This window comes from Pseudopipra pipra, chromosome W, assembly GCF_036250125.1.
Source record: "Pseudopipra pipra isolate bDixPip1 chromosome W, bDixPip1.hap1, whole genome shotgun sequence".
Lineage (NCBI taxonomy): Eukaryota > Metazoa > Chordata > Aves > Passeriformes > Pipridae > Pseudopipra > Pseudopipra pipra.
Window position 1 is genome coordinate 25,162,394 of NC_087580.1, and position 19,837 is coordinate 25,182,230.

The 19,837-nt window shown below is 53.9% G+C and overlaps 2 protein-coding genes, 1 long non-coding RNA gene and 1 pseudogene across 3 annotated transcripts in view; 3 read left to right on the top strand and 1 right to left on the bottom strand.

The window, feature by feature from the left end:
* The window catches only part of LOC135405723 (uncharacterized), a 267,008-nt gene that overhangs the window by 239,323 nt on the left and 7,848 nt on the right, over nt 1-19,837 (top strand). The window lies entirely within an intron of this gene.
* Nucleotides 734-1,672, top strand: LOC135405479 (olfactory receptor 14J1-like). Its single transcript, XM_064640179.1, has one exon. The coding sequence runs from the start codon at nt 734-736 to the stop codon at nt 1,670-1,672; it is 939 nt and encodes a 312-aa protein (XP_064496249.1).
* LOC135405253 (zinc finger protein 850-like) overlaps nt 7,035-19,837 on the bottom strand; it is a 259,075-nt pseudogene continuing 246,272 nt past the window's right edge.
* Nucleotides 13,819-17,437, top strand: LOC135405351 (zinc finger protein 239-like). Its single transcript, XM_064640036.1, has 3 exons — nt 13,819-14,734; nt 16,059-16,137; nt 16,326-17,437. Exons 1-3 carry the CDS (start codon nt 14,690-14,692, stop codon nt 17,315-17,317), a joined length of 1,116 nt encoding a protein of 371 aa, XP_064496106.1. The 5' UTR covers nt 13,819-14,689; the 3' UTR covers nt 17,318-17,437.

Below are 19,837 nucleotides of genomic sequence, written 5' to 3' on the forward strand. Positions count from 1 at the left end.
AGTGGGGTGCTGAGCCCTTGAGACAGGCTGAGACATTGAGGGGTCTGGGATGGATTCCTCTGCTCTCAACAGGGTCTGGTGGCTTTTCAGACCAAAAAGGGAGTGTGATCAATGTCCATCTCAGGAAAGAGCAAAGCCAGGGCAGTTGCGAACAAAAGAGAGGGACAGACCAGTTCTCCTCACTCTGCACAAAGCCCCAGGTAATTCTCCTGCCTGGCAGGACCTGCTCTGTTTTCCCTGAGTGCATCAGAAGTGCTGATGGGTTCTGACATTCAGGAACACTCCTCAGCAGAGATGAGGGAATTGGGAAAAAAAAAAACAAGGTAAACAAAACAAATCTGTGACACTGCCTTCTGCTGTCCTGGTTTTTCTCATAAACTGGGAGTGTGGATGCTGAGAAGCCCTTTGGCATTGGAAGCAGTTTCATCTGACACAGCTGAACACCAGGACAGGCCCCTGTGCCCACCATGCCCATGACCCCACCAGTGCAGAGCAGGACTGACCCCTCACAGCTGTGGGCAGAAGGTCTGCTCCTCACGGAAGATGTAGTGAGCCCCAGCCAGGGCTCCAGCCATGGAGCTGAAGGAGAGACTCTGAGAAAAGGAAAACAGGTGGGGGAGTGTAGCAGGGAGGGGGGTATTGGGAAATGGCTTTGGTTTTTCTCAGGAAGTTCTTTGCTAACATATCACCGATATTTCCTCTTTGGATAGTGCCCCACACCAAGAGGCAGCGAATGTGCAACATCAGTTCCCTCACCCAGTTCCTCCTCCTGGCATTTGCAGACAGGCGGGAGCTGCAGCTCCTGCACTTCTGGCTCTTCCTGGCCATCTCCCTGGCTGCCCTCCTGGCCAACGGCCTCATCCTCAGCGCCGTAGCCTGTGACCACCACCTGCACACCCCCATGGGCTTCTTCCTGCTCAACCTCTCCCTCACAGACCTGGGCTGCATCTGCACCACTGTCCCCAAAGCCATGCACAATTCCCTCTGGGACACCACTACCATTTCTTACATGGGATGTGCTGCACAGGTCTTTCTGCTTGTCTTCTTGCTTTCAACAGAGTTTTCCCTCCTCACCATCATGTGCTACGACCGCTACGTTGCCATCTGCAAACCCCTGCACTACGGGACCCTCCTGGGCAGCAGAGCTTGTGCCCACATGGCAGCAGCTGCTTGGGCCACTGGGTTTCTCAGTTCTCTGCTGCACACAGCCAATACATTTTCCCTGCCCCTGTGCCAGGGCAATGCCTTGGGCCAGTTCTTCTGTGAACTCCCACACATCCTCAAGCTCTCCTGCTCACACTCAGGCTACTTCAGGGAAATTGGGCTCATTGGGGTTAGTGTCTGTTTAGCATTTGGTTGTTTTGTTTTCATTGTTTTCTCCTATGTGCAGATCTTCAGGGCTGTGCTGAGGATTCCCTCTGAGCAGGGACGGCACAAAGCTTTTTCCACGTGCCTCCCTCACCTGGCCGTGGTCTCCCTGTTCATCAGCACTGTCATGTTTGCCTACTTGAAGCCCCCCTCCATCTCCTCCCCATCTCTGGATCTGGCACTGTCAGTTCTGTATTCGGTGGTGCCTCCAGCACTGAACCCCCTCATCTACAGCCTCAGGAACCAGGAGCTCAAGGATGCCATAAGGAAAATGATGACTGGTTGTTTTTTTAAGAAGCAATAAATAGCCTCTTTTCTTCTGCAGAACACTCATTGTGTAACACATTTTTGGCTCAGCCTGCTTTCTAAAATTTTGGTAGTTTTTTTGGGGGGGGGCTTTCATGTTTTTTCCCTCTCTTCATGTCATTAACACTGAAATTTTATTCTTCATCCCATATAATTCACCCTCTACCTCTTTTTTTTTACCACCAAAATGTACTAATCAGGAATCATGCTCTGTGTGCATTTAAACAAAATAAAATCTTGTGCAGCAAGGTATTTGTCAAACATCCTCCCTGTGTTAGTTTGTACATGAGGAATCACAATCTCTGAGCGTAAGAAAGGACATAAATTCTTTTTCCCTGATCCTTCCTCCAAGACCTCCCCTGAAGCTGGAGGACATTTCCATGTTTGCAGATCTGGAGGGGAAAAGAGTCCCAGCACTGCCAGGGAGCCCCAGAACTGGGTCTGTTCAGAGCTGCTCTCTTTGCACTCCCACCCTCTCCTTTCCTGTCCATGCCCAAGGCCTGAGTGCTCTGGCAGCTCAGTCACTGTCCTGCTGTGGGTCAGGCCACAGTGGAATTGATCCATGAAGATGCACAGCATCATCACAAAGCTGAGCCCATCCTGATGAAAGATCTGAAGAGGGTTAGGGGAAACTGGGACAAAAGGGATAAGATAATTGGGGAAGGAAAGAGGGGCTTGGTCAAGAGAGACGAAAGATTTTGATGAGGTAAAAGCAGGTTCAGTTAATCCTGAGGGTGTTGAAACACTGACTGTGCAAACACTCCTGATGGACCTTTATGCACTTTGTAAACTCAAGCCCCAACACTCCCCAAAAGTGCTGCCCCTCCCATGGAAAGCAATCCACTGCCCTAATTCCAAGCCAGAAAAAGGTCAAAACCAGAACTCCAGACTCTTATTTGTACTCCAGTGCCCACCACATTCCCAAACCTGTATTACCAGTATGAAAAGCCAAGCGCTAATCCTGACCCAGCCCAAAAAGCTCTTCCCCTAATCATAAACCAGACACTGCCAGCAGAACAACAAACCTCCCAAAGTTCTGCCTGATCCCCACCCTAAGCTCCAAACCCCAAGCCCTGACCATTAAGCACCCCCACAGCCCTTGGGAGCAGGGCAAAGACCTGGAGGGCCCAGAGCAGGCCCAGGGGGTTGGCAGAGGAATGGGAGGTGACCTGGATCTGCTCAGCTCTGCAGTGACCCCCAGGAGAAGGGCCTGGGCTCTGGCAGGGATGTCCTGTGGCACAGGGGCTCAGGATCCAAGGTAAGAAGGCCAAGTGCACATGGCAACAGCCAGAGCTGGTGCAGAGACATCAGGGAGGGTCTAGAAATGCTGCTGGGAGGGGTTGGGAAAGCAGGAGGGGTGTGTGCAGCCTGCAAGGCCAGAGCAGCAGCAGGGCCAGGGCAGGACAGCCTGCAGGAGAGATGGCCAAGGGCTCTGGCAGGGCTGCAAGGCCCAAAGGCACCCAGGCCTTTGTCCCCTTGCCTCTGGCAGCTGCCTCTGCCACTCAGGCCACCACAAGCAACTTGCCTGGCAGGCTCTGCACTTGGTTTCTGCCTCGCCCCTCCCTCAGGAGCCTGGCAGGGGTTGCCCAGTTTTGGGCCTTGGTTGTTCCTCCCCCTCCCATCCCAGTGCCCCCCAAACAGCCCTGAGCCAGCCGGGAGGGACAGGATCTGCTGGGCCAGGGCCTGGGGCTCAGGCCTTGGCCTTTGTGCTCCACAAAACCAAGGCAGGCTTTGCTCAGCATTGCAGGGGCCTGCCCAGAGCCTTTGTCTGCCTGCACTCCTGGCCTCCAAGGAGCTGCTCCAAGGAGTCCCTGGGGAGGCTTTGGCAGTGCCTGCCCTCAGTGGGGCCCAGCAATGCTTCAAGGCACTTGGAGTTTGGCTTCTGACTTCTTCAGCAGCTGCTTCCATCTTCTCTCAGTACCTCAGGATCATGGGCTGGGCTGCAAACACACCGTGGGGCTCATTAAAATGCAGAAATCCCTCAGGATCTCTTTGTCTTCCTTTAATTGTCTTCAAGGCAATTTCAAAAAAGTCTTCAAAATTTGTACTTTTTTTGTACTAATTCAATTATGGATAATTTTGTAGTTCAGAGGTGATAGAGGTGTTCTCCAAGTGATCTTGATGCTGAGTGTCTCCTCAGGAGATCCACACTGACCCTGTATAATCAACCTTGCTCCTCACCCCCCAACCTCACCAGTTCTGACATGGCCCATCTTGGACTGACAGCTGATGCAACTCCAAACACACTGTGGGACCCATTAAAACACTGAAAAACAAATTATTTCCCTTCCTTTAATTGTCTTCAATTCTTCAAGACTTCTAGAGCTAATTGGAGTTGTTTTGTAATTTAGCTAAGGAGGAAGATTTTAAAGTGGACATCACAAAAAATATATATTTTTTGATGAAAAGGAATGATTTACACAGAGCCTTGGGATACAAGAGGGTCAGGGCTGAAAGGATTTGGATCCAAAGATAAGGGGCATAAGAGATTAGTAGCACTGAATCATTGAGCAATTGAACAGTTATCAAGTGATCCAATAGCATTTGCCACAATTTTAACAGTGACTGAATTATAGATTCACAACAACAACATTCCCACCACAGTCAATTCACACCCACACCCAGGCAGAGATGTGTGGACACATCAAGAGCTGGGTGTGGAAAGGTCCCTCTCCCAAATTCTCCTGGTTGTCAGAGAAACACTCCCCCAAATCCCTTTGTGTTTCCCAACAGACCAGGGTCACAGCTGGTGGAGTGTTTGTTGAGGGGGATCAGAATTGTCCTGGGCATCAGCGCCGCTCTTTGGAGTGTTGGAAACTGGAGGGTTCCCGAGCTGGGAGAGGCTGCCAGAGGTGTCCCACTGAGAGGGAGGTGCTGGGGAGCTGCCAGGGCCTCCCTCAGCACTGCTGGTTGTGGGCTCCCAAGGGGACTGGCTTTAGTTATCTGCTGAATTTCCATCCTGGTGTCAGGAATGACAGGAGTTTCCAAACTATTTGGGAATTGGATCCAAACTATTCTCTTTGGGTTAGGATTCAGGTAGGGAATATTCCAAGGTTTTCAAGGGATGACTCCTTATCCTGTGTTCCTGAGCTCTTACACCCATCCAAATCAGTTGGATGGTTTATTGACAATGTGTTTCAAGGGGCAGCACCTCCGATGCCATAGAAACCCCTCCCCCTGCATTAGGAAACCTTTGGAATTCAGGAGCTGTTCCAGTGGAGCATGACAATGAACAGCAATTTTCCTAAAGCCCAGACCCCAGCAGAACAAAGCCAGGCCCCCTCAGTGTCAGAGCAAAGGTCCCCCATCCCTGTGTCTCTGTGGCCGCTGAGGCGGCAGCGCAGGCCCGAGGCGGTGCCGGGTCCCGGTGCAGCCGGGGCAGAGCGGCGGCTGCGCGAGCGGCAACCCCGGCGGTGAGTGCGGCAGCCCCGTGGGAGCGGCGGCTCCGGGCACAGACGCCGGCGGCAGCCGCTGTGGCTCCTGGAACCGAGTGGCCATTGGGACACTGCAGGGCCTCCTGGAATCCAGGGGCTGGTGGGACACTGGGGAGCCTCTTGGAGCCAAGGGAACCCTGGGATGTTTTTGAACATCCTGGAATCCAGGAGGTTTTGTGACACTGCAGGTCCTCATGGAACAAAAGGAACCCTGAGAGTTTTTGCAACCTCATGGAATCAAGGGGCTGTTTCTGGCAAGATGCTCTGCTTTGATAATACCTAAAAATAGTCAGAGAATGCAAACAATGCACACTCTCTGTGATGAGTTACTGCTGGTGTCAAGGTGCTGTTTTTAATGTTGAATTATGCTAAACCCAAAATGCTTCATGAAACTTCAAACACACATCCTGCTTTCTGAAGCAGGATTTGACAGATAAGCTGCTCCCTGGCCTGCAAATATGTCTGGCAGTCAAACCCTTTATAACTATAAAAGCCCCATCCAACTGTCCTGTGGCAGATTCCTCCACAGACTTCCGTGAAGTGTGTGGAGCTTCTGCCATGAAGCAGGGACAGCTCTTCATGGTCACTGCCCAGGGATTAAGTGAAAGAGAGAGAACTACTCCCTGTCATTGTGGGGTGAGTTACCTCAATCTCTGCTTCAGGATTGTTTCTTTTTGCTGGCTTTGATCCAATTGTTTTAATAGAGTTACTTTGGTAGACTGCACTGTCCTATCTTACACTACACTACTAGAGGTTTTTGGCTTTTATAATTTGAAGTAAATAATTCTCTTTTAAGGTCTTTCATCTGTTCACTTTTCTGATCAATTTTTTGTTCATTTGTCATAATAAATCATTGTTTTTATAGAAATATTTCTGATTTGCCATCACTAAAACCTGCAGGACAAAGTGATTGAATCACACCTCTATAATTCCTTCAATTGAAACCAAAATCTGAGTCTGAGATTGAATCCAGCCACCCCCAGGCTCCTCTCTGAGAAGGAATTTAGAAAGCAAGGGGGTCCTTTGTGCACCTCGTAGCTCAACGAGTTTAGCACAGAATCCCCCTGCACACACACAAACACACAGGCATGGGAATCTACACACACACTCCTGTTCATCCCTACACAGACATAACCCAGACAGACTCGCAGGGGAACTCCACACACCATTCCCACATCACAACATGAGAACGGTTAGAAAAACATAAAATATGTACAGCAACCATCACTGCACTGCAGCATTCACAGGATGTGACACCTGTGTCCACTTTTGAAATGTTACAGCCATTCTACACAACCTTTATTTCCTGTCAGCTGAGTATTCTATCAGGTGCATTCTAAGATGAAACTCCAGGCACATGAACAGCTGAATTTGTTCCACATTTAAATGCTGTTGCACATTTTTAAATGGAGAAAGTAGGGAAACTGCTCAGTGTTCAAATGAATGAAACAGAGTGAGCCACAAAAGGCAAAAGTACATAGTGTGCAGCAGGTTTGTGGAGTTACAAATCTGCTCAATTTTTTATGTTTGGCATTCAGAGACCATGTTTACATTTATTAAACTACTCTCGTTCTGCCCCCCACCCCTTTTTTGGAGTGTTTCAATTGCCTTTCCTTCTTCCAACAGCTGTGACAACTGTTAAAACAGCCAGTAAAATTAAGTCCCCTCTATAATCCTTTAGTCAACGTTACATTTTAATCAGAGGTTGAGGAAGATTTCGTGTTACAAGTGCACTGATTCATTTAAAATTATTAAACTGACATTTATGTCAAAATGAGCAGATACATTTATTGCATGTTAGCTCATTAAATATTAGTAATTATTAGTGCTATTGTTATTGCTGAAAAAGCAAAAATTCAAGACTCCAGCTGGCTTTAAGTTATTGCACTCTTTAACATGCTCTACCTTAAAATCAAAGCACACCTAGTGATGGTCAGACAGATGTCTCTGCACTCTCAAAATGTTCAGACAATTTTTATCTCAAATCCTCTCTACCCTCACCCATAACACAAGAACTGCAGAAACTACAATACCTATTTCCTATGTCCTTATGCTCACATGTGCATATTCAGGTCACAATATATTGTCAAATCACAATTGCTATGGATATTATTAATGTGTCAAACTGTGGGATATATTAATTAAGTCAGAGAAGCAGATATGTTTCTGAATGTTAGTTCTTTCTCTGTGTCCACACAATCCCACACACCTCAAGCCCTGCACTCACAGAATATATTGGCACTGTAAGGGCTTCCCTTACCGGTGGGTCCGTTGGTGTGAGGTCAAAGTAGAGCTCTGGGCAAAGCTCTTCCCACACTCCCTACAAGTGTAGGGCCTTTCCCCGGTGTGGATGCGCCGGTGCCTGACGAGGGTGGAGTTCTGGTTGAAGCCCTTCCCACAGTCAGTGCAGCGGAAGGGCCTCTCATCCGTGTGCGTCCGCTCATGCGTGTAGAGATTGGAGCTGGTGCTAAACCTCTTCCCACATTCCAAGCACTTGTAGGGCCGTTCTCCAGTGTGGATGCGCTGGTGGGAGCGGAGGGTGGAGCTCTGTCTGAAGCTCTTCCCACATTCCCCACACGTGTAGGGCTGTTCCCCACTGTGGATGTGCTGGTGGGTGCGGAGGTTGGAGCTGTCACTGAAGCTCTTCCCACACTCCTCACATGTGTAGGGCCGTTCTCCACTGTGGGTGCGCTGGTGGCTGAGGAGATCAGAGCTGTCTCTGAAGCTCTTCCCACATTCCCTACACATGTAGGGCCGTTTCCCTGTGTGGATCTGCTGGTGCCGGATCAGGTGGAAGCTGTTCCTGAAACTCTTCCCACATTCCAAGCACCTGAAGGGCTTCTTTCTAGTGGGATGTTGCCTTGGGACCACGACCTTGGAGTTCCTGCTCAAGGTCCTGCCACCTTCCCGGCACAGGCTGGCTCTTTCCTCCTCAGAGCACCCTGGGATGGCTTTGGAGCCCCTCCTGCGGGGGGATCTCCGGCCCTTTTCCTCCCCGCTGCCTTCCTGCGCCGGGGAGCCCTTCAAAACAGCCTCTCCCACCAGGGTCTCACGGGGGGATTTGTCCTCCGGGCTCTCCGTCCTCAGCTCGGGGCCTGGGGCAGGAAGCAAGAAGGACAGGCAGGGGATTTGCCTCCGGCCCACAGGGAAGGCCAAGGACATCCCCCCAACTCCGGCCCCGGCAGGACGGCGGCGCCAGCGGGGTTGTCCTGCAGCCGGGGCCATGCTCGGCTGACAGAGCCAGCACAACACCCGCCCAAAGGGACACTGACTTCCTCCTCACCTGCCTGGGGGGCCCAAGGCATCTTCCTCTTCCGCGCAGCCTCCTCCTCCATCCGCCCAAGCTTTGGGAAGGACAAATCCTGATGGGGGGAAAACAAGGGCTGAGTGCGTTGGCTTGGGGGTTCCTCCTGCCCAAGTCCATCTCTAGAACTCACCGGGCATCCTGTGACCATAAAAACCTCCAAAACACCAAGATTCAGCCCAGAAAAACCCAAACAACCAAGATTCAGGAAAAAAAAGTCTCAGAAATAGCAAGAAGATCCTCGTCCCCCAAACTGCAAAAAGTTGAGATTCAGCTAAAAAATACTCCAAAATATGAAGGTTCAGCCCAAAAAAAGGTGATGGCGACTGAATTTTACCCTCCAGCAGGAAAGTCATTTGATTTCAAGCTCGTCTTCAAGGGGCGCCCTGGGACTGGAGCCTGGGCTCTAATTAACCTCTTCTGTGCTGCCAAACAGCAGGAGCTGTATGGCCAAGGGACAAACTCTGTGATCCCTGTCAGTGTCCATGGCCCCTGTCAGTGTCCTTCAGGGAAATTGGGAGGAGGAAATGAAGAAATTGGTTTGGAACTAAACCGGTGTTAACATGGGAAAAACCTCCTTCCATGGAAATAAAACTTAGACAGTTTTTCCTGGGCTGAACAAGCTCATTCAGGGATGAAGGACTGGGACTTTTGTGGACACTTGTGCTGGTTTCTTTGGACACTTGTGTTCCTTCAGAGAGCCCCTGGAAACACTCTGCTGTTCACTCCCAGTGCCACCAGTGCCTGGGTCCTGTCTGCAGCAGCAGATTGCAGTGGGATGGGAGAAATGCTTTTCTGAGCCTCTGGGCTGGACACAGGCACAGCCTGACCCTGAACCCAAGGGAAACAAAGACAAATTCCACGGTTTTAGCTGGACCAAGGGTGGGGGTGTTTCCTGAGGGCAGCACTACACCAGACTTTTGTGTGTGTGTGAGACAGGCAGAAGCACAAACGCCTGCACAGCCCAGAGCAGTCAGTGTGGGGCTGTGCTTGCTGCTGCAGAGACCCCCAGGGAACAAACCCAGGCAGGAGTTTGGGTTTATTCCTTGCTCTGTGTCACTGGAATAGAATGTTCCACAGGAGCTCTGTCCCCCTCTGTGGCACTGGGTGGCTTGAAGCTGAAGAGGGGGGGAGGTCAAGTGCAAGGTCCCTTCTGAAGTGTGTGTCCCTAAGGAGGACACTTGCCTTATTACTGCTTATTATTTGTAATATCTTATAGATCTATCATACAACACCTAAGGATGGACTCTATAGAATATGTGCCATATATATGATACAGAATGTATCTGATTATTGCTTTATCTGCCTGTCCAGACAGATATTGTGTATGCAGAGAGATTGTATTTGAGGGATATGTTCCTCCAATACCCTGTGAGCTCCACTCCCAAGGCCAGCAAATTCCTGAAGCTCCCCCTTCTGTGCCCTGCAGGTTTTGGCAGATTTGCAAGAGCAGGGGAATCATTCCCTGCAGCCCCTTTGCACTGTAGGAAATGGGAGCCCTGTGCACATCCTGCTGCCTCCAGATTCCATTCTGGGTGTGGGAACGACCCTGTGGGGAGCAAAGAAATGCCTGGTTCTGCAGGAGCTGCAGATGCTCAAGGGGCAGCAGGACCAACTCAGGGGCCTGGGGGGCTTTGGGGTCCAGGAGAGTCCTTAGGCAGCTGGGGAGGGGCTTTGGGGATTGGGGGTACAGACCAGGACAGACCAGGACAGACCAGTACCTCCTCACTGCTCCCTGGATCTCTCCTGGAGCTGGGCCACCTTGTTCTGGGACACCTGAGGCCCCCCCAGTGCCCTCCCAGTACAGCCCAGTGCCCCCAGTACAGCCCACTGTGTTCCTGCCCCAGGATGCCAGGTGATTCCTCTTGGGGAGGGGTTGGAATGGATTTGAGAGAGGGGCTGGAAGAGATTTCAAGGGATCTGGGGGGGTTGGATGGGGATTTGGTGTCTTTGGGTGTATTTGGGGGAGTTAAAAAGGGTTTTGGGGACATTGGAGCATCAAAGGGATCTGTTGGGGGAGGGGATTAAAAGGAAAATGGAGGCTAAGAGACATTTGGAGAGGGTTAAAAGGGCCTGAGGGGGAAGAGGAGGAGCTCCATCATGAACATCTGAGCCCTGAGGACCCCCCCTGGTGTCCCCAAGACCTTCTTGGTGTCCCCAGTTCTTTCCTTGACACCTCAAGACCCCCCTGGTGTCTCCAATGTCCCCAGGGCCTCTCCATGGCCACAATTCCCCCCTTGGGACCCCCAATTCCACTGTCCCCAAACCCCATCCCTGATGTTCCCAACCCTCCATCTCACCCCAGGAGCCCCCCTGAACCCTCTGACCACAACCCCCCCCCCCATGTTCACAGAAAGGCCAAGGGCATCTGGGGACATGTTGGAGACAGTTGGGGGGCTTTGTGGGGCACTGGGTGATTACTGGGGGATACTGGGACACACTGGGGGGAACCAGGGGGCACTGGGAGGGACTGGGGGGTTACTGAGGGACACTGGGAGGGACTGTGAGGGACTGGAGGTGAACTGGGGCACACTGGGGGGCACTGGCAGAGAACTGGGGAGTTACTGGGGGATTACCAGGACACACAGGGGGGACACTGGCAGGTTACTGGGCCATACTGGGGGTTACTGGGTGCTCACTGGAGGATCACTGGGCCATACTGGGGGGCAGTGGGAGGTCACTGGGACACACAGGGTGGTTACTGAGTGGGTTACTGGGCCATACTGAGAGTCACTGGGAGGTCATTGGGATATACTGGGGGCACTGGGATCCCCTTACCTGGATGTGGTACATCTCCCCCCCAGACTTTGGGGGGATTCCCTAGCACCTCTCCCCTGGGGGCTGGGAGATCCCGCTGAACCCACTGCTGGGCTTTAGGGAACTCCCCAAAATCCCCTCAAAACCCTGAAATCCCCCCCTTGACTCATTGAAACCTACTCAGGAATCCCTAAAATGCCCTCAAAGAGCTCATCCCTCCTCAGCACCCCCTAAGCCCTCTCAGTAACCCACAAAACCCACCTGGGACTGCCACAAGCTCATTCAGGGACCCTTCAATCTCCCTCAGGGACCCTCAAAACCATCTGGGACCCTTTAAACGACTTGAGACCTCAAAACTGACTAAAAGGTCCCGCAAATCCCCCCAGGACCCCCAAATCTCCTCATAGACCCCCAGGACCCCCAAACCTCCTCACAGACCCCCAAAGCCCACCTAGGACCCTCCAAATCTCCTCAGAAACCAAACCCCTCAGAGACCGCAAAACCTCTTCAGGGACCTTCAGCTTCCCCCCTGAGTCTCCTCAGGATACCGAACCCCCTCAGGGACCCCTCACAACATCCTCGGAAACCCCCGAACCCCCGCGCTAAACCCTCCCGAGCCCTCCAGCCTTTCCACCCAAAGCCGCGCTCCCCGCAGCCCCGGAGGGGATCCCCAGAGTCCCGCTCTCGCCACAGTCACCGCCAGATCTTACAGCGAACTGAAGGCCCCGGCGCCATCACCGATTCCGGAAGCCAACGCGGCGTTCTGCGCGCGCACCGCTTTTAGAAAAGACCAGCGCACCCAATCAGCGCGCGGCCTCGCCCCCGCACACCCGCCGCTACGCCTGCGCCTTGCGCAGTTTACTGTGGGAGTTGTAGTCCTTGCGGCGGATCATAGCGGCCCTTTGCATGTAAGCGGATGCAAGATAAGGCGGGGAATAAAGAAAAAAGAAAAAAGAAAGAAAAGAAAAGAAGGAAAAAGGATGAAATAAAGACAGAAAAACAAAAAACCAAAAAGTCCTACCCTCATTTGCCGCAAGGACTTACAACTCCCACAATGCACCGCTAAAGCGGGTGTGTGGCAGAAGGCGGGCAGGGGCCCTGGCCGCGCGCTGATTGGCTGCGGGGCGGGTCAGTAAAGGCGGTGCGCGCGCAGAGCCAGCGCCATGTTGGCTTCCGGAAATCCGTGGTGGCGGCGGCGGCGGCGGCGGGTGCTTCGGTGAGCTGCGCGTGCTGGCGGGGGGGGGTGGCGAGAGCGGGGTCTGGGGATCCCCTCGGGGGCTGCGGGGAGCGCGGGTGTGGGTGGAAAGGCTGGAGGGCTCGGGAGGGTTTAGCGCGGGGGTTCGGGGGTTCCCGGAGACGTTGTGAGGGGTCCCTGAGGGGGTTCGGTGTCCTGAGGGGACTCAGGGAGCAGGTTGAAGGTCCCTGAAGGGGTTTGGGAGTCTCCGAGGGGGTTTTGGTTTCTGAGGAGATTTGGGGGGTCCCAGGTGGGCTTTAGGGGTCTGTGAGGAAGTGTGGGGGTCCTGGAGGGCTTTGCGGGACCTTTTAGGCAGTTTTGGAGTCTCTAGGGGGTTTAAGGTGTCTCAGGCGATTTTGAGGGTGTTTGAGAGAGACTGGGGGGGCCTTTAATGGGCTTGGGGGGTCCCAGGTGGGTTTTGCGGGTCACTGAGAGGGTTTAGGGGGTGCTGGGGAGGGATGAGGTCTCTGAGGGGGATTTGAGGGGACCTTGAGGAGGTTTCAATGGGTCAAGGGGGGGATTTCAGGGTTTTGAGGGGATTTTGGGGGGTCCCCTAAAGCCCAGCAGTGGGTTCAGGGGGTCCCCCAGCCCCAAGGGGAGGGGTCCTAGAGATGCCCCCCAAAATCGAGGGGGGGAGATGTACCACATCCAGGTAAGGGAATCCCAGTACCCCCAGTATATCCCAATGCCCTCCCAGTGACCCTCATTATGGCCCAGTAACCCTCTCAGTGACCAGCCAGTGTGTCCTAGTGACCTCCCACTGCCCCCCAGTATGGCCCAGTGATCCTCCAGTGAGCACCCAGTAACCCCCAGTATGGCCCAGTAACCTGCCTGTGTCCCTCTTGTGTGTCCTGGTAATCCCCCAGTAACTCTCCAGTCCCTCCCAGTCCCTCCCAGTGTCCCTTAGTAACCCCCCAGTCCCTCCCAGTGCTCCCTGGTTCCCCCCAATGTGTCCCAGTACCCTCCAGTAATCACCCAGTGCCCCCCAAAGCCCCCCAGCTGTCCCCAGTGTGTCCCCAGATGCCCTTGGCCATGCTGTGAGTTGGGGGGGGCGTTTTTTTGATCAGAGGGTCCAGGGGAACTCCTTGGGCGAGATGGAGAATTGGGGACATCAGGGATGGGGTTTGGGAACAGTGGGGAGGGGTTTGTGGACAGAAGAACTGGGGGTGCCAAGGGGGGAATTGGAGCCATGGAGAGGCCTTGGGGACATTAGAGACACCAGGGGGGTCTTGAGGTGTCAAGGGGGAAGCTGAGGACACCAAGAGGGTCTTGGGGACACCAGGAGGTGTCTCAGGACTCACCTGCTCTTGGTGCAGCCCCTCCTCTCTCCCCCAGGCCCCTTTAACCCCCCTAAGTGTCCCCAACCTCCATTTTTCCTTTAATCACCTCCCCCCCCCCAGATCTCTTTGATGCCCCAATGCCCCCCAAACATGTTTTAACTCCCCCAAATGGACCCAAAACCCCCCAAATCCCCATCCAACCCCCTCCAGATCCCTTCAAATCTTCCCCAGTGAGTCAAGCTCTGGACAGTAGATTGTGCCCCATGGATGGGATTGCAGAGGCTCCCTCAGGTCCCCAGGATGAATCATCACTCTCTGCAAGTCCCTGCCAGGAGGTTGTAGCCAGGTGGGGCTGGGGCTGTTCTGCCAGGAAGCAGCAGTAGGACAAGAGGGCTGGGTCTTGAGCTGTGCCAGGGGAAGTTTAGGTTGGATATTAGGAAGCAATTTTTTGTCTAGAGAGTAATCAGGCCTTGGAATGGGCTGGGCAGGGAGGGGGTGGAGTCAGCGTCCCTGGAGGTGTTGAAGGTGAGAGTGGATGTGGCCTCAGTGCCATGGTCTGGGAAGCACGGCGGGGTTGGATCCAGGGTTGGACTTGATGATCTCGGAGGTCTTTTCCAATGTGGCTGATTCTGTGATTCTCTGATTCCCATTCCTATGGCAGCACATGCTTGAGGCTCTATCCCCAGGGTGATAGAGATGTCTGTCCATATCTATCTCCAAGGTTAGTCTGTAAATGTGTGGTGTTAGAAAAGCAGGCTGAGTTCTGGGCTGGTTGTAGAAGGAGAAAGAAGCCCAGAGGCCAGTGCAAGCAGGCAGCCCTGAGCTTGCACCTGATGTCCCCTCCCTGCAGGTTCCTGTCCTTGAGCCCAGGCCCTGAGGTGAGGCTGAGAAGTGGCGCGGAGGTGAGCCCAGAGCTGTCCCTGAGGTGAGGCTGAGAATAAGTGCAAGGCAGAGGTGCTGCTGAGGAAGGAGAGCCCCGTGGTGGGGAAGAGAGGCAAAGCTGTGAATGCCCATCCCCGAGAAGGTGCTGTGTCCATCCCCTGTGTGCCAGGTGAGCTGGGGCTTTGCTGCAGAGCTGCAGGCGCTGATTTGAGGGTCTCCAAGTGCTGAGATGGTGGGCACCCAGGAACACAAACTGTGCCTGGCCACGGAGCCTGCAAGGAGGAGCAGAGACAGCGGTGTCAGTGTGTGGGGCCAGGTTGTCCGTGTGCCTTCCCCTGCAGGCCCTGGCTGTCCCTGCTGGGCCCCTGTCCATCCCCATCAGGTCCCTGCCCGTCTCCCCGGGCTGAGCTCCCCCCAGGAAGTGCCGTGGAGCTGAAGCTGCTGCCATCCCCCCCCTGCAGCCGCTGCCCCAGCCAAGGGAGCAGCAAAGGCAGGGCCAGGAGCAGAGGCAGCAGCAGGGGAGCCCTGGGGGGGCTGGGAAGCTCTTGTGTGGGTCAGGAAAGAGGCGCTGGGCATGAGGCCGGGGCTGTGCTGAGCAGGCCCAGCCCTCACATCCCCCCAGCCAACGCCGGCTGCCCGGGGGGCTTGGGAGGGACCCCCAGCCCGTGTGCCCCACACTGAGCTGGCAGAGAGAGAGCCAAGGGACAGGGCCACGGGCAGGGCCACAGGTGAGGGACAGGCAGGGCCATTGCAGGGCCACGGTGAGGGCACAGCCTGTGGCAGCAGAGCTGCCCAGGGCCTGGGGCAGCCGGGGGTGTTGGGACCAGCCAGTGCTGGGGCCGAGCAGAGCACGAGGCCTCTTGCAGAGCCCTGGAGCAGCTTCCCACTTGCCAGCCCTATTCTCAGGGCAGAGACATTTCTTTGGGCCAAAGAGCCCTAAAGCACTTGGCACTGACCACACTTTACCACCATCTGTTCTCCAACTGCTCTGCTGGTTCAGAGCAGCACAGTAGGACAGTGGTGACCCCTGGTATCCTCGGGACAGCAATGTACAGAACCCAGAGAGGGGGAATGTCTGGGAACACGGCACTTGGAAGGCGAGAGTCAGAGGAGAAGGGACCCTTTGGACCCCCAACACTCCCAGCATCACAAAGTGGGACCCCCAGCATTCCAGACAGGGGAGACCCTCTGAACCCCAGAGGGGGCAGACCACAATGGGGGAACTCCTGGGAGTGTTTTTTTAGGCAGAATTTTCATATTTTGGAGTATTTTTTTCCTGAATCTCAACTTTTTGCAGTTTGAGGGGGGGCTTCATCTTGCTATTTCTGAGAGGGTTTTTTGCCTGAATCTGGGTGGTTTGGGTTTTTCTGGGCTGAATCTTGGTGTTTTGGAGGTTTTTATGGACACAGGATGCCCGATGTGTTCTAGAGATGGACTTGGGCAGGAGGAACCCCCAAGCCAACACGCTCAGCCCTTGTTTTCCCCCCTATCAGGATTTGTCCTTCCCAAAGCTTGGGCGGATGGAGGAGGAGGCTGCGAGGAAGAGGAAGATGCCTTGGGCCCCCCAGGCAGGTGAGGAGGAAGTCAGTGTCCCTTTGGGCGGGTGTTGTGCTGGCTCTGTCAGCCGAGCATGGCCCCGGCTGCAGGACAACCCCGCTGGCGCCGCCGTCCTGCCGGGGCCGGAGTTGGGGGGATGTCCTTGGCCTTCCCTGTGGGCTGGAGGCAAATTCCCTGCCTGTCCTTCTTGCTTCCTGCCCCAGGCCCCGAGCTGAGGACGGAGAGCCCGGAGGACAAATCCCCCCGTGAGACCCTGGTGGGAGAGGCCGTTTTGAAGGGCTCCCCGGCGCAGGAAGGCAGCGGGGAGGAAAAGGGCCGGAGATCCCCCCTCAGGAGGGGCTCCAAAGCCATCCCAGGGTGCTCTGAGGAGGAAAGAGCCAGCCTGTGCCGGGAAGGCAGCCGGAGCTTGAGGGGGAGCTCTGAGCTGGTGGTCCCTGAGCAGCCTCCCAGCAGGCAGAAGCCCTTCAGGTGTTTGGAATGTGGGAAGAGCTTCAGGAAGAGCTCCGACCTCCTCAAGCACCATCACATCCACAGTGGGGAACGGCCCTACCTGTGTGGGGAATGTGGGAAGTGTTTCAGGAACAGCTCCAACCTCCGCAGACACCAGCGCATCCACAGTGGGGAACGGCCCTACATGTGTGGGGAATGTGGGAAGAGCTTCAGTGACTTATCCACCCTCCGCAAACACCAGGTGATCCACACTGGGGTGCGGCCCTACACGTGTAGGGAATGTGGGAAGAGCTTTAGGGACAGCTCAAAGCTCCTCACCCACCAGCACATCCACAGTGGGGAACGGCCCTACATATGTGGGGAATGTGGGAAGAGCTTCAGGGAGAGCTCCAGCCTGATCCGACACCAGCTTATCCATACTGGGGAACGACCCTACAAGTGCTTGGAATGTGGGAAGAGATTTCAGACCAGCTCAGATCTCCTCGTGCACCAGCGGACGCACACGGATGAGAGGCCCTTCCGCTGCCCCCACTGCGGGAAAGGCTTCAAGCAGAACTCCCACCTCGTCACCCACCAGCGCATCCACAGCGGGAGAGGCCCTACAAGTGTGGGGAGTGTGGGAAGAGCTTCATCAAGAGCTCAACTGTGGGGAATCCTGCTGATTGAAAATGGAGGCATTGGTCCTGACAACATGTTGATGCACTCTGAGAGAGGAGAAAAACATCAAGAGAAAGCTGTCCCGTGAGAACAAGGACACTGTCCCATGAGAACAACAACTTATTTTGAACAAAGTGGCTGAGAAAAATATAAACATGAGAAGAAAACAAGAACAGATGTGCAGAGGGACTGTTAGAAAGTAGGACTGAAAGGGTCTGCCTATCAGCTGTGAAAATTCTAGTTTGTGTATTTGAATTGACCTATCTATGTAATATACATATGCCTAAAGAACTGTGTTTAAAGAGCTGTAAACTGCAGCTCCGGGCTGCTGCTGCTTCCTTTTCTTTCCAATAAACTTTCTTGCTGGATATTTTGTGTCGCGGTCCGTTCCAACAGCGACATCTGGTGACTCCGACACGGTACTGCACCTGCGTGGATATCGGACGGCAGAGAAGCCGATCGGGCGGCGGGAGGTTTCCGCAGGAACGGAGCTAGGTGAAGCATTGAGAGCAACAGAGAAGTTGCCAGGCTAGCCTAGAACCAAGACACCTGGAGAGGTGAGCCACTGAGAACATGGGGACAACTCTTAAGCAAAGAGGAATCTAGTGTTGTATCTATGTGGAAGTCTATCCTGCTTAAACGGGGAAGAAGTTAAACAACTGGCTTTGCGAAAGATACTACTTTGGTGCAAGGGCCAGGGATATGAAGTGGACACTATTACTGCTTTTAGTCTCTCTACTTGGAAAGAAATTAGTGATAAGCTCTTTACTGCTGCCTCTAAGAGAGAGAGAGTTGCTGCTTCCTTCCTTACAACTTGGCGATTGTTATATGAAACAGTAAAAGACATTAAAGCACAGACTGGTAAAGACAAGACAGAACTTTCTGATCATAAGCCTGTGAGTTAAGTGCCTTTTGCCAATATCCCTGCACACTCCCTGCGTCCCCCTCCTGCGCCTCCTCAATGCAAGTGTAGCTGGTGCTTGGAAGGCAGGTGAAGCACTTGAGAACTTTTTTCTAGTCACTATGGGGGCAGACCATAAGTGCAAACGAAAGGCATGTGTTTATCGTCTGGAAAGTTCTGTTTTGCCTGCTGCGGTTGATGTTTCTATCTATCTGGGAAGACATTGGGATGCTATTAGATGCCATCATACAGAGAAATCATACAAAAGAAGAGTCGAGCGGAGCCGCAGGGAGCCGATGCGGGACCAGAGGTCACAGAGTGGAGCCGCGAGCAGCCAAGCAGCCCCACCAAGATGAACGCAGTGCTAGCGATTCGGCAGTACACGTCCAAGATGATGGGGGACGGCGGCTACGGTGTGGAGGTGCTGCTGATGGACTGGGAGATGACCTTATGAACGCTGTGACTGATTTCCACCTTAAGAAGCTTTCTGCTTCTTGTCTGAGCAGTGCTGCAGAGCTGTGCTGCCATGTCAGGTCTGCCTGCTCCAAGTGCCTGCAGAATGGCGCCAGCCTGGGTCCAGCACCACCGAGTCCATTTGTGCCCAGTGGGCAGTGGCGGCCGCGGTGCGGCTGTGACGGCAGCACCCACAGCCTTGGGTGCCGGCGCGGCGGGCAGCGGCAGCAGTGGCTCCGTGCGTGATTGCGGTGCCGTGCCCGGCCCCAGCCGGCGTGCTGCCGGGGGCCGACGGGATCGCTGTGGCTGTGGCAGCCCTGACTCGGAGCGATGTGCCCGCGCATGTGTGCCGGCAGCTCCCCGGGCAGCGGTGGGGGGGGACCTTATCCCCCGCACTGCCGACAGCCACGGTCCCAAGCGGTGGGACGGGGGAGGTTCCCCTCCCTTTCTTCGCAGCGAGTGTTTTTTCCCCTGGTACCCCTTCTCTCCCTAGAGCGGCGAGTTGATGACAGTAGCAACGGCTTCGGGGGGTGCAGTCAGGGGAGGGGGGAAGCTGTTTGTCTTTTTTCCTCATTACACCAACCACCCCCCCCTCTGAAACGTGCCTATTTGCAGCTATTTCTCCCTCTCCTATGTTTTTGTCTTTTCTTAAGCAGACTCCGTGATTAGGTTGCTAGTTCCTTCTGTTGATTTTCTCTGAGTGAACCCGTCCTCTCCTCCCCTCCTTCATCCTCCGGCTGCGGGGGGTGGGGGAGCAGTGTTCAAGAGAAACAGGGAACGGGGGGGGGGGGGGGGCAAGATGGAAAAAGGGAAAGACAACTTAAAATTGACATTACCCCAACTTATAAATCAAATAAGATTGCAGCGTTTTTACAGCAATAGGTGTTACACATGTTACAGGCAACCCTCATTTCTCCCACAAGCTAAAGTGTTGTTGAGCGTGCTCATGACATTCTCAAACGTTTTCTTCAAAAACAGAAAGGGAGACTGATGAAAGAATCCCTTGAAGCAAGATTAAAAATGAGGTAATGTACATGTTTAGCTTTTTGCATGTTGCAGAAGGTTGTTAGGAATCTCCTATAGTTCACCATTTCGCATCTTTTACATGAAATTTGGCTGTTTCCCCTGGGGGCAGGGTGCGGGTAGAAAATTTGCAGACGGAATGATCAGACGAAGGGGGTAGTCTTGCCCCCTGCAGAAGTAGTTCTATTGCCTTTATGACAGAGTATCATTGCTCTATGAGAAGGGTTGAAG